Source organism: Squalius cephalus (genome assembly GCF_949319135.1).
Source record: "Squalius cephalus genome assembly, chromosome: 8".
Lineage (NCBI taxonomy): Eukaryota > Metazoa > Chordata > Actinopteri > Cypriniformes > Leuciscidae > Squalius > Squalius cephalus.
In genome coordinates, this window is record NC_137129.1 from 19,598,540 (window position 1) to 19,611,393 (window position 12,854).

At 38.7% G+C, this 12,854-nt stretch overlaps 1 protein-coding gene across 4 annotated transcripts in view; it reads left to right on the forward strand.

The window, feature by feature from the left end:
• Window positions 1-12,854, forward strand: part of ptprua (protein tyrosine phosphatase receptor type Ua) — a 582,203-nt gene that overhangs the window by 324,753 nt on the left and 244,596 nt on the right. For all 4 annotated transcript variants that reach the window (XM_079878073.1, XM_079878074.1, XM_079878075.1 and 1 more), the window contains exon 9: window positions 1,236-1,345. In XM_079878073.1, the coding sequence (XP_079734199.1) occupies window positions 1,236-1,345 (110 nt within the window). The remainder of the gene's footprint in view (window positions 1-1,235; window positions 1,346-12,854) is intronic.

Consider the following 12,854-nt stretch of genomic DNA (forward strand, 5'->3'; position numbering starts at 1 on the left):
TTGATCAGCAGTTTGCAGAAGCAGCAATGGAATCGAGTGATTTTTGCAGGTTAGGCAAAAAAAAACATGAAAGTTAGTGGTATTTACACCCACTCGAGCGAGTTATTTGCTAAAAAGAAGCCATTGAGAATCGTCGAGAGGTTAAAAGGAATTGGATCTTTTAACCGTAACGGCTCTGGAATTGGATTGGATTAAACCCGCTAATAGCGCGCCAGGTGGATAAGCCAGTTTGATTGGTTCCCGCAAATTTGTAAAGGAAGCAGCAGAGATAAATGTACAGGTTTCCAGCCTGAGCTGCAGCGCGAAATCAAATCGCCGGCAGATCAGTCTGGGTTTACCCAGTCTATATGGTTCCATTAGCAGTGTAGTAATTCTGTGGAAAAGAGGAAAATAAATAGACAATCTGTCCTTAATTGCAATCATATCATGTATTTTGTTTGTCTGTGAGCCATTTCGTTTACGCCATGTGGGAAAAAAGTATTTACGGGGCAAAGGAAGCATAGAAGCTTTGTGGCATATACACTTTTTTCCCCCCAAATTGACGGTATTGATGTATTTGTGAAGAAATCACAATTGCTGTGTACCACAGAACAAACAATTTGATTATAGGCTGGGCCCATAATTGCTGTTTGCATCTAAAAGGTTTTTTTATTTTTATTAAAGGGAACCAATTCTGCACTAGCTGTTTGCATAAGGAAATCATTTTCCCTTAACTTTCCTCAACACTGCCCAAGACTCAACATTTAAATAGCCTTCTGGAAGCCAGACTTCATATAGCTCATAACACTCAGTATTACATAAGTTTCCCCAACTTTCATACTCACTGAGCCCTAATGAGATGATTTCAGCCTGTAGCCATGGTGAATGTCTTTGGCCTGGATGAATGTTAGATCCCTTTCTCGCTCTCAAACATAGCATCAAGTGTTCTCTCTCTCTCTCTCTCTCTCTCTCTCTCTCTCTCTCTCTCTCTCTCTCTCTCTCTCTCTTTTGCCCTATATTATTGCACACCGTGTGTTGGTAAAGAAGACAACAAATTGCCTGTTGTGCCCTCTACCGCTGCACTCAGATATGAGATGGATCTGTGGGTTTCTAGAACATCAATTTGTCCTTCTAAAGGTTCCTCCCCTCTAGTCTATAGCATCTCCACCTTTTCCATCTCGACCATTTTTAACAACTCGTGTTTAGTAAGATGGATCTGACTGTCTGATTTGATTGTTTTCTTTCTTTTCCTGCAGTCCCAGGAGGGATTGCACCAGAGTCTTTAACCTTCACCCCATTGGATGATATGATCTTTCTGAAGTGGGAGGAGCCTTTGGAGCCCAATGGTCTGATCACACAGTATGAGGTAATGTGTTATTTAAAAAAGCATTGTAAATGGAAACATGTATTCTAAAATTAGACTTGGTAAGTAGCAATTAACAAAAGTGTGTCAGGCTGTAAATGAGTTCAAGCTAAATAGTTTATATAATAACCCAGCGTATATCAAACTAATATTTAGCCTTTAAACTGCATCTGAGGTTACATTTGTACAACAGAATTATTTTTTTAATGGAAAACAGAGGCAGCTTAAATATTTATTTATATCATCAATTTACCCTTTACTACCCTTGTAAAAAAAGCACACTTTAATCCTGACTCTTCTAAGCCTTGGGAGAGAATGGTCAAACATCGTGTCAGAGGTTACTCTTTGGCCGGATCTCGACTCGCGTACGGACTTTACCGGAAGCCAGTGATTATACTTCATAAAATTATAAATATGGATATTTGTCTTACAAAAAAACATCGCTTCACTTCAGAAGGCCTTTATTAACACCCTGGAGCTGTATGGATTACTTTTATGATGGATGGACGCAATTTATTTGGGCTTCAAAATTAAAGTTATTCACTCCCATTATAAAGCTTGGAAAAGCCAGGATATATATATATATATATTAAATATAACTCTGGTTGTGTTTGGCTGAAAGAAGTAAGTCATAAACACCTAGGATGGATTGAGGGTGAGTAAATTATGGGATAATTTAAAGTTTTGGGTTAACTAACCCTTTAAAGTTTATTACAAGTAATATATTATATTATCTACATTAAGTGCTTGCAATGTAGCGGCAGCAAAATGTATTTTGCAGCCAGGATAGTCCTATATGGGGAGGCTGCAGACTTGGAGCCGGTAGATCTACGCCCCATGGCAGTTTTACGCCCCAGGCAGTTTTACGCCCCTGCTGTTCCTGATGCGTCCAGTAGGGGGATATACTGCGAAATAACACCATTAAATCGACGCTCAAAACTTACACATTAATAACCATCCCGTTCATAGACTTTGCCCAATTTTGTGTTTTTTGTTAATTTAAATATAAACGTTACAGTGTAGATCTGCACTATGGATTAAAATATCTGTAGATATTCAGTTGGGCTTCACTCGCTTCACTCAGCCTACAGATGACTGTTTGTTTTATTCAGCCTACAGAAGACTATTTTTGTGAATTAAAAAATTAATAATGCACACAGTTGGATCAGATGACATGTAATGATATATGACCTACTGTAGAATATTTATATATGACCTACTGTAGAATAGTTCATTGAATATTGAATATAGAATATTCACTGTATGTTTTTATACAGGAGACTAAGTGAAATATGTTGTGAATTTATATAAAGTTACATTTAGATATTAACCATATTTAGCCCATTAGACATACAGCACTGTGTAATCATATGGATCCTCGATTAAATATCTGCTGTACTATTCACTATTGGTCATCATTCAGCTACAAAACGTGTCCTATAGCATTTTATGAAGACAAACACAATTTATCCCTTTTCTAAAATTCCGAGGGCCATTTAGAGAGACAATATTGTTGTTCACAAAAACATTATTTATCAACACCATTTATGAATTATGATGACTCCTGTAGATGACTCTCCTATGGCTTGCCACTCTTCTTTAACTGTTTTTCTATCCTCCTGTCAAAGTGCTTCTGCTCACTGATAAAAAAAAAATATTTAAATACTTATTTTTTTTTAAAAAAGGACATCCATGGTGAATTTGATCTTGTCAAATTCACAAGCAGCAGGACTCACTGTTAAATTTTGAATAAAATTCCTGAATCCTTAATTTTTTTATCACAGTTGCTTTGGTACATTTCTCAGATCACTACTGAAATTCTCATAACTACTTTTGAACAAATTGCCAATGCTTTGGTAAATTCATGCAATTGATTATGAATTGCCTTGCTGCTTCCTAATTTATCAATTCATTATTTCCATTAGTGAAATTCCAAATACACCTCTGCAATTCTTCAATTCAGGACACATTTACAAAATAAAGTCTAATAGAAATGTATTGAAAACATGCTTGACAGTTTATGACAACTAGTCAACCATTTTTAATGACTAGTCAACCATTTTTAATGCAAGGAACTAATGCCTAGATGTTTTGAGGACTATGACAATTCAACAGAGAAATAGTATAATAGGCCTATATTTTGATCAACATGACATAAAGAGTTGATAATGTAGGAAACAGCAGACAGTTGTACATTATCAATTCTTGCATGAATGTACCGAAGCATTTGCAATTTGTATAAAGTATAAAAGAATGAGAAATTGCTTTTATGATGTGCACAAGTGACAAGATGATGTGATCTGAGAAATGCACCAAAGCAACTGAGATAAACTATAAGACTTATTGGAGACCCTGCAGAATCACTGTAGACCCCCTAAGAGTCACAGACCACATAAAATAAAGTGTTACGAGAACACAAACTGCCTTTTTAATTTGAGTTACATATCTGTGTATTTCATAATAAAAAAAATGAAACGTTAAAAAAATGTATAGAGGACATCCATGGTGAATTTGATCTTGTCACGTGTGGGTGTGCTGCCCAGAATTTATGTCAGGTGAGTGTGGATTGCATCAATTTGCTCCTGATCTTCAAAGTACAACCGCACAGGCACTTGTTGGTGGAACACTTTTGGAGACACTTTTCTTTTGGCCACTGATGATGGACTGTGCAGAGAAAATTGAAAATGACATTAAAAACATGTCCATGTATTGTCACGATCCACACTCAGGGAAACACAGGAAGATCCAATAATGCAAAATGGAATTTTAATGGGGAAATCCGTAATCAGAAACTAGTCCAGGCAAGGGTCAAAAATACAAAAAAGCAGTCCAAAAACATAAAACAATAAACAGGAACAACAAGTGGAACAGACCTCACAAGTGGCGTGATGAAAAACAAGGAATCCGTAACAAACACAAAACAGGCAGGGTATTTATACACAGGGAAACGACAATGATAATGGGAAACAAGCTGAGTGCAATGATCAGTGATGAGGGACAGCTGAGTGCAATGAACAGACAAGGATCATGGGGAATGTAGTGCAAGAGTGTGCTGGACACCGTGAGGAAGGAGGACATCTAGTGGTGACCCAAGGAACATAAACCAGACACTGTGACATGTATGTCTCTGTAAGTCATTTAATTACTAGAGAAGCTATTGGTTTGGAATGCAGTTAAAAAAAGAGATGGGTGTTTATAGTTTACACAAGTTTAGAGAGAGAGAGAGGGAGATTTTCATTTCCTTAAGTGGCTAAAGCAAACACACATGCATGCAAGTTAAAGAGAACTTGGTAAAGACATAGTATGATATATCCTGCATTAAAGGAGCTGTATGTAAGATTGTGGCCAAAACTGGTACTGCAATCACTGTATCCCCTCCCCCTCCCCCCTGACTCGAGGTTGCCAGATATGTTGCAGGATCCAGCAGGAACGTAGGCTGCTACAAGGAGCTGCAGCTGTGGTAACTAGAGCAGAGCTGGCAACCCGGATGCCGAAACACTACTGACTTCGTGATTGGTAGATAGGTGGAGGGTGGAGCATCAGGCCAAAACACAACATGACAACATCAACATCAGTTGAGGGCTGCAACTTCACTTTTTAAATGACAATATCCTGGCCGTACTACTGTTGTCAGTGATATAAGTATTTGAAACGAACATGATTTCTTAATGTCTAGTGACATATCAGGGCCATTTTATGATTAATTGAAATACATTTCTTACATACAGCTCCTTTAAGTGCACACAGCCTACATTTTAGTCCAGATCAGTAAGCTATTTTAAGAAAAAATTAGATATAAATTAGATAGTTAGATCATCTCATTTCCAATAAGAAACTCAAACCAGAAAGGAGTAAACAGAGTCTTACCAGAAGAGGCCATCTCACGCAAGATAAAGACTTGAAAATTCAAAAGAAAATTAATTTTGAAAGTGAGTGGAGAAGACTAGGGGCAGCTAAACTTACACGTGGTTTAAGCCAGACAGAACATCAACCTGACCGTCCAGAACTTTTTGTCTCTCGAAATAAATGATAGGCCATCCATTGATATATAGAAATGAATTGATATCTACCTAGCTCTATCAAGCTAATCGTTTATAAATAATAAATGTTGCATCATTTCATTTGTTTTACAGTCTATGTTGCTAAACAACAATAACTTTAGCAGATTATTTAATATACCTCAATTCGTGTCTGTAGCGTTAGACATCTCTGCAGCAGTCACTCACGTGTCACTGTCACAAAAGTGATTAATTTATTCACGGGAGAAAAATCAGATAGACCACCATCGTCTTTTGAACTCACAGCATCAACACTTTTATTTTGCGCATGCTCATAACATACACAGTGCGCGGGGCACGCACGTTTCAATGACGTCACTGCGTAGACTATAACATGGCTTTGCCACTTATACTTATTCAAATATGCTTAACAGTGTCGCTGTACAGGCTCCCCCTACTGGACGCATCAGGAACAGCAGGGGCGTAAAACTGCCTAGGGCGTAAAACTGCCTGGGGCGTAGATCTACCGGCTCCAGGTCTGCAGCCTCCCCCTACTCGGATAGTCTAGCAACTCTCCATTGACTTTCGAGCTGCAAAAACCTATATTGGGTCAGGCCATCACATCGCATATAGAGTAGGCGGGGTGGGCTTAACATAATGACGACAGAGTTGCGACGGTTCTCCCTGCTACTTGAAAACAAAGAATGGCGGCTGCTGCTGGAGAACAGTCTTTCGAATCGGCTTTGGCCGCGACTCTGGAGGACTTGGAGTTAAGTTATATTTTTTACAGTCTATGACTTGGAGTTAAGTTTTTCTTTGAGAAAAGAGCAAAGAACGGCACCTAAGTCATGCTTGTTGTGTGTTCCATTAATTACACTGCCACATCCATGTATGAACACAATGGTATTTATTAACTGAGCTCTTGTCGCTAACACCGCACATTCGGTGCACTCATAGTTCACATGTGCATTCTCAGAACATGCGCACTGAGGGAGGGGAGGGCATTCTTAAAGAGCCCAACACTCTTAAAGTGATACACTAGAATATACAAATTATATTACATTTCTGTACAGATCATTTGTCATAATGATCTACATCCCCTTCCTTTAGATAAAACTATCAATCTTAGAAAGAGAGTAAACATGTTTAACAACGACCAACACTACAGTGTAATATTAACTTGATCAATAACCAAAAACTAAATCACTCCCTTTATAACAATGTATCCATTACAGAAAATAACTAAACAATAACAAGTACAGATCACAAGATGATCTCTATATGCATAAAGAAAACACATCATAAAAATGATGCTGGCAGTATATGGAAATGACCATAATCAACACATTTATCTGGCATTCAGAATAAGAACCTGAGTGTCACTATCTCCCATTACCGAAACTTATTGTTGGTACCTTGGATTCGGCTTGCAAATGCGACCTGAACGTGTTTTGTAAGGTACATTACTGACCTCGGTAGGAGACTGTACCATGTGCTTTGTCAAGTCAATATATGTGGATTCTGGTTGAGGAATGTGTTTTTGTGGAGAATGTGGTGTATGTGGAGCAAATTCCTCTGCATGTGTAGCGATGCTTTGAAAATCAACGTTCTCCGGGGTGAACCGCGATGGAGGGGGCTCTGCAACGGGAAGGATGTGACGTCAGTTTCTCCTGTATGTTCTTCCATTGCTTTGGATGGTGTATGACCGAGGCTCCTTATTCACCTCTTTTACCATGCCAAGGCGCTCATATCCTTTCGGCGTCTGCATTGTGACAACTTGTCCTTCAACCAATCGCTGCAGTGGATGACTTGATTTATCGAAGTATCGTTTTTGGGTCATTCTTTTGGTACGAAGTTGTGCAGTGACTTGCTGGGTATGTTTTGGGTCCGGTTTCAACAGTCTAGAATTAACAGGAATGGCTTACCATGTCTGTCGTGATAACAGGCGTTGCGCAGGAGAACCCAATATTGAGTCACGGGGAATGTTTCTCAGATTCAGGAGGTTAAGGAACACATCCGTGCCATCTCTGTGGGATTTCTCCATTAGCTGTTTTGCGCTTCGAACCGCTCTTTCTGCCAGACCATTCGACTGTGGGAACTCTAGACAACTGGTGACATGAATGAAATCCCAGTGTTTAGCGAAGTCTCTGAACTGCTGGCATGCGTATTGTCTGGCATTATCAGAAATGAGTGTATGTGGTGTGCCGTGCACAGAGAAATGTCTTTTTAGTTTCATGATCACAGCTGACGATGCTATGTTACGGAGAAGGTCAATCTCATACCAACCCGAATATGAGTCCACAAGCACCATATAGTTTTGTCCACGCCATTCGAACATATCTGTTGCCACAGTAGACCAAGGCAGGTCTGGGACCGGATATGGCCTTAGTGGTTCTTTTTGTTGGTGTTGCTTAGTGCTGTTGCAGACTGAGCATGAGAGGAGTTCCGCTGTGATGTCAGCCGTCATCGTTGGCCAGAAAGTTATACCTCTCGCTCTGTGTTTGGTAGCGTCTAGCCCAGGGTGGCCTCTGTGAACTATGCCGATGTATTCTCTTTGCAAAGAGCGAGGGATGATTGTTTTGTGGCCTTTCATCATTATTCCATTTTCCACAACCAGCTCGTCTCTGTAGGGAAAGTATGGACGCACAGTGGGGCACACGCTGTGTTCATTAATTGGCCAACCTCGTTGAATCACAGTGCTGAGATCCTGTAACACCTCATCCTCCGCCGTATGCTTTCTGAGTTCCTCCAGTCTAGCAGTGGAAATGTAGTTGATAGACATGACCTCCAATGTGTCGTTTTCAGTGTCTGGAGGGATTTCTGTGTTTGGGGCTCGAGATAGAGTGTCTGCAAGGTACATGAGCTTACCCTTCTTGTATACCAAAGTGATGTTATAGCACTGTAATCTGAGCATCATCCTCTGTAATCTTGCAGGAGCTGTGTGGATTGGTTTCTTCAGAATTGTTACCAGAGGCTGGTGGTCGGTCTCAACAAGTGTAGGTTTCCCATACACATAATCTCTGAACTTGGTGCAGGCAAATACGACAGCTAGCAGCTCCTTTTCAATTTGGGCATACCGTGTCTCTGTGTCTGTGAGCGTGCGAGAGGCATATGCAACTGGTTTGCCCTCTTGCATGCATGCAGCACCAAGCCCGAAGCATGAGGCATCGCAGGTTAGCGTGACTGGCTTCTTCACGTCATAGTATGATAAGACAGGTGGAGTGGACAAACACGACTTGAGGGTGTCAAATGCTTGTTGGTGTTGCTGGTACCAGCACCATACTGTCTCTTTGTGTGTCAGCTTTCTGAGTGGCGCAGCAATGTCGCTGAAGTTTGGGATAAATTTCCCCAGATAATTTGCCATTCCGAGGAAACGCTGTAATGCAGGGACATCCTTCGGGGCTGACATCTCAGAGATTGTTTTTGTTTTGGAAGGATCCGCTTTTAGGCCTTCACTAGTAAAGATATGGCCCACATAGCTGACTTGGTCCAGTCGAAATTTGCATTTGACAGGGTTTAGCTTGAGCTTGATCTCACTCCCTCTGGAGTCTGAGCGGTTTTCTGGGCCCTGGGGGTGTTCTGACATGCTCTGACATTTGTGCTTTTTTCAGTTGCTTATAAACATATTAATGGCAAAGGTGTAAATTCACTCTATATAGCATAAACAGGACTACAATAATATGTGAGCCACATGTATGTACATGTTTTCATTTTTGAGAGAATAATGTTTATGCGTGGTTATCGAAAAAACTAAAAATTAAAGTTTTTGAAATAAGGCCACAAAACACATACTAAATATGTGGCAATAAGACTTTTGACTAATGGATGTCGTTGCCTATAGTTTTTTCTTCAAAATTATGTGAAAATAGTCTTGCTTTATCATTCACATAAAACCATACATTGATTTAAATTGATGTAAAACAGGTTTTGCTTGGAAAGCCAATATGCGAGGGGGGCGTGAAAGAGGAGTGGTTTACACCTTAGAATACAATGTCCCACCCACTCTGCATAATGACTCTGCATAATGAGCCATTCATTCAGGTGTGAAACTGACTGAGCCACAATGCAAGGACAAAAGATATATTTAGAAGAAGACTTATATTGACCATTTAAGATTTTGCTTACATCTATCTTGTAAATATGTTTTGCTATTTTATTAAAAAGGTTACAATTACAACAATAATTACAATATTTTTATATATATATTTCAACAATATTTCAAGTGTACTCTTTCTTTGTAAAAAAAATGATTATAGGCCTACATTTTATCTATGTATTCATTAGTTTGAATATAGCCAACATTGGAACAGCTAACATCTTAGTTGATGACTTTATTTTTGACAAAAATAGTATTTTATATATAGAAATTGCTAAACAAAAGCTTATTTGACGAGGCAGTATATTCTACAGTAAAAACTGTATATTTCTTAAACTTTATAAACTTTCATATTTCGCCTGACTGTAACGTTGTTTTCATGAAATATTAGGGCATATTGTTAATTTGCAGTTTAACCCCCTGAGGTCGGCTATCGCACCGGCGCGATAGGCTCGTTTTTTTCCGTATGAGTGCAAAAAAAAAAAAAAAAAAAAAAATTAATTTTTATCTTATATGCTTGTGTTATACATCAATCGATCCTGTTTAGTGTGTATTTTTTTTGTGTATGCTCATAATAAATACAAAGTGTTGTGCTTTTCGCCAAATAAAGAAAAATAAACATGATGCGAGTTCTGCCTACTCTCCGTCAGTGAAGTCAATTCTGAAACGCGTCCGAAAATGAACTGTAACTCAGCGAATACTCAGTCAAACAGGCATACAGTCACACAGGCATGAAGCTTGAATTCTCTTCTTTTAAATGAAGTAATTTTTATAAAAAACAAATATTCACAGTTTATGTAATATGTAGGCAAAGAGAGAGATGTCAGTCGTTCTCATCTCAGCTAATTAAGTTTTAATGTGCTCCGCCCACGGAGAGCGCGCGCTATTCAAACGCAAATGTGAGGCGATCCAAACAAACCTGTGAAACGCCCACATCAGCTGGATAACACACACCGCGAGTTCACTTTCAGACTTATGTACTTTACGATGCTGTGAGGAATAATACTATCTTGATAATAATCCTGCAAAAATTTACCTCAGAAGTTCTGGAAGTATCATTTCGAGGAGCAAACGGATCCCGCTGAGGAATTAGGTCAGTTCTGTTTGCTTTGTTCTAATCGGAATGAATGAACGCAAAGATGCGTGCTGTTGTGGAGCTACTACAGCTGGCAAAAATACTGTTTTAATATGAATCGCGAATACAAAGAAAGATTACACTGGAAATATTGTTACAATTTTAAATGTTGTTGTAATTGTATAACCTTAAAAAAAAAAAAAAAAAAAAAAAAAAAAATATATATATATATATAAGGATAGATGTAAACAAAATCTTAAAAGGTCATTATAAGCCTTCTCTTTAAATAATTTTATTATGCTTTATTAGTGACACATTTGGGAAGAGAATATATTCCAAATCTGAAAATACAGTATGAGAACAATTAACTGCACAATTACTAGAAATGTTTACCTTGGATATTGTACAATTTGCAAGCAAAATTTGTGGAAAAAACAACAAACCAGTTATATATTGTCCTTGCATTCTTGTGGCTCAGTCACACACCTGAATGAAAGGCTCATTACGTATGCAGCCTCATTATGCGGGCCCCATTGTCTCCGCAGGTGTGAATCACGCCCACCCGCATATGGCCTTTCCAAACAAAAAGTGTTTTACAAGATTTAAATCAATGTATTGTGTTATGTGAATGATTAGGCAGGATGATTTTCACATAATTTTGAAGAAAAAATTCAAGGCAACGTCATCCATTAGTCAAAAGTCTTATTTACATATATTTAGAATGTGTTTTATGGCCTTATTTCAGAAACTTTAGTTTTTGGTTTTTTAAAAAAACATGCATAAACATTATTCTATCAAAAATACAAACATGTACATGCAAGTATTTCACATATTATGGTAGCCCTGTTTGTGCTAAATAGAGTGAATTTACACCTTTGCCATTAATATGTTTATAAGCAACTGAAAAAAGCACAAATGTCAGGGCATGTCAGAACATCTGAAGGACCCCAAAAACCCCTCAGACCCCAGAGGGTTAATACGTTGCTTATACAAATAGCCTACATTTTATTTCAACATATTTCAGTCGATTTTTACTCATCTCAGTAGTCAAGTCAAGTCAAGTCATCTTCATTTATATAGCGCTTTTAACAACGTAGATTGTTTCAAAGCAGCTTCACAGAGATAAGCGTATAATTTAAGGTAACAGAGATCGTTTTGGCTTTATAGCAGAGTTAAGTTATTTTCCATCTAAAGTTAGTTTTGATTGATTTGCTTCCGTCGCAACGATCATTTGTTATTAAATTAGGGGCCGCTAAGACGACACCATTCCCTCTACACAGACTTTAAACGCGAACCTGTGAGAAACGCTGATGGCGTTCACATGCGCATTTAGAATGGGTTCTATAGTTATGTGCGTTTGAAAATACGCAGGTTTGGAATTCCCTACAAGCCAAGCCTAAACAAAGTACTTGTCTTTCCTTATAAATTTTGATAAAGAATTTTATTTTATTTTGTTGCTTTGGGGTAGGAACGCGAAACGAATTTCCCGACAACGCCTTATCTGTAGAGTGGTAGAGGGATCCTCCATAGGGAGAGACTAGTTGGCACTTCAGCACTGCGTTGTCATCGGTCCAGGCGAAGGTCCTTCGTCAGATCTGGATACGGCCTGGATCCGGCAGGCTGCAGGAAAACCTCGGGATAAACACAGACACTAAAATTAGCGTAGATGCCATTCTTCTCATGATGTAACGAGTACATCAGGATTTTTGGGAAGTGTTCCCGGTTCCGGCTGACCTAATCTATGCAGCCTAACATTAAATTATAGAAGTCTATAATGTATTATGTGAATGCTAGGTCAAAGAGATGTGTCTTTAATCTGGCTTTGAACTGACAGAGTGTGTCTGCTTCCCGGACAATGGTAGGAAGACTGTTCCAGAGTTTTGGTGCTAAATAGGAGAAGGATCTACCGCCAGCAGTCGATTTTGATATTCTAGGTCAGGGGTCGGCAATTAACTTTGGCCGCGGGCCAATTTTTCTTTTAGCCAGTAGATGGCGGGCCAGCTACACGGAGTAGCCCTATATGGGTACAAATTAAATACTCTTAACTATTAATTATTAATTATTATACTCTTAACGTCTACATTGCATATCAATGAAATCATTTTAAACAGATCAAGTACTATTGTGTTAACATATTACAGCTATTTTAATAAAGGTGTGAATAGCAATGCCTAATTTGCTTACAGTCCGACTTTTGAACTTTATTCCTTTTTTATTATTATTATTTATTCGGGACACACACATAGGCTACACACCTATGGTTTAAGGAGGTCTGCGCGGGACTGTTTTTTTCTCTTCTTTTCGTCCCGCTCCCACAAGGTTCAATTCAGCAATTAAAATACA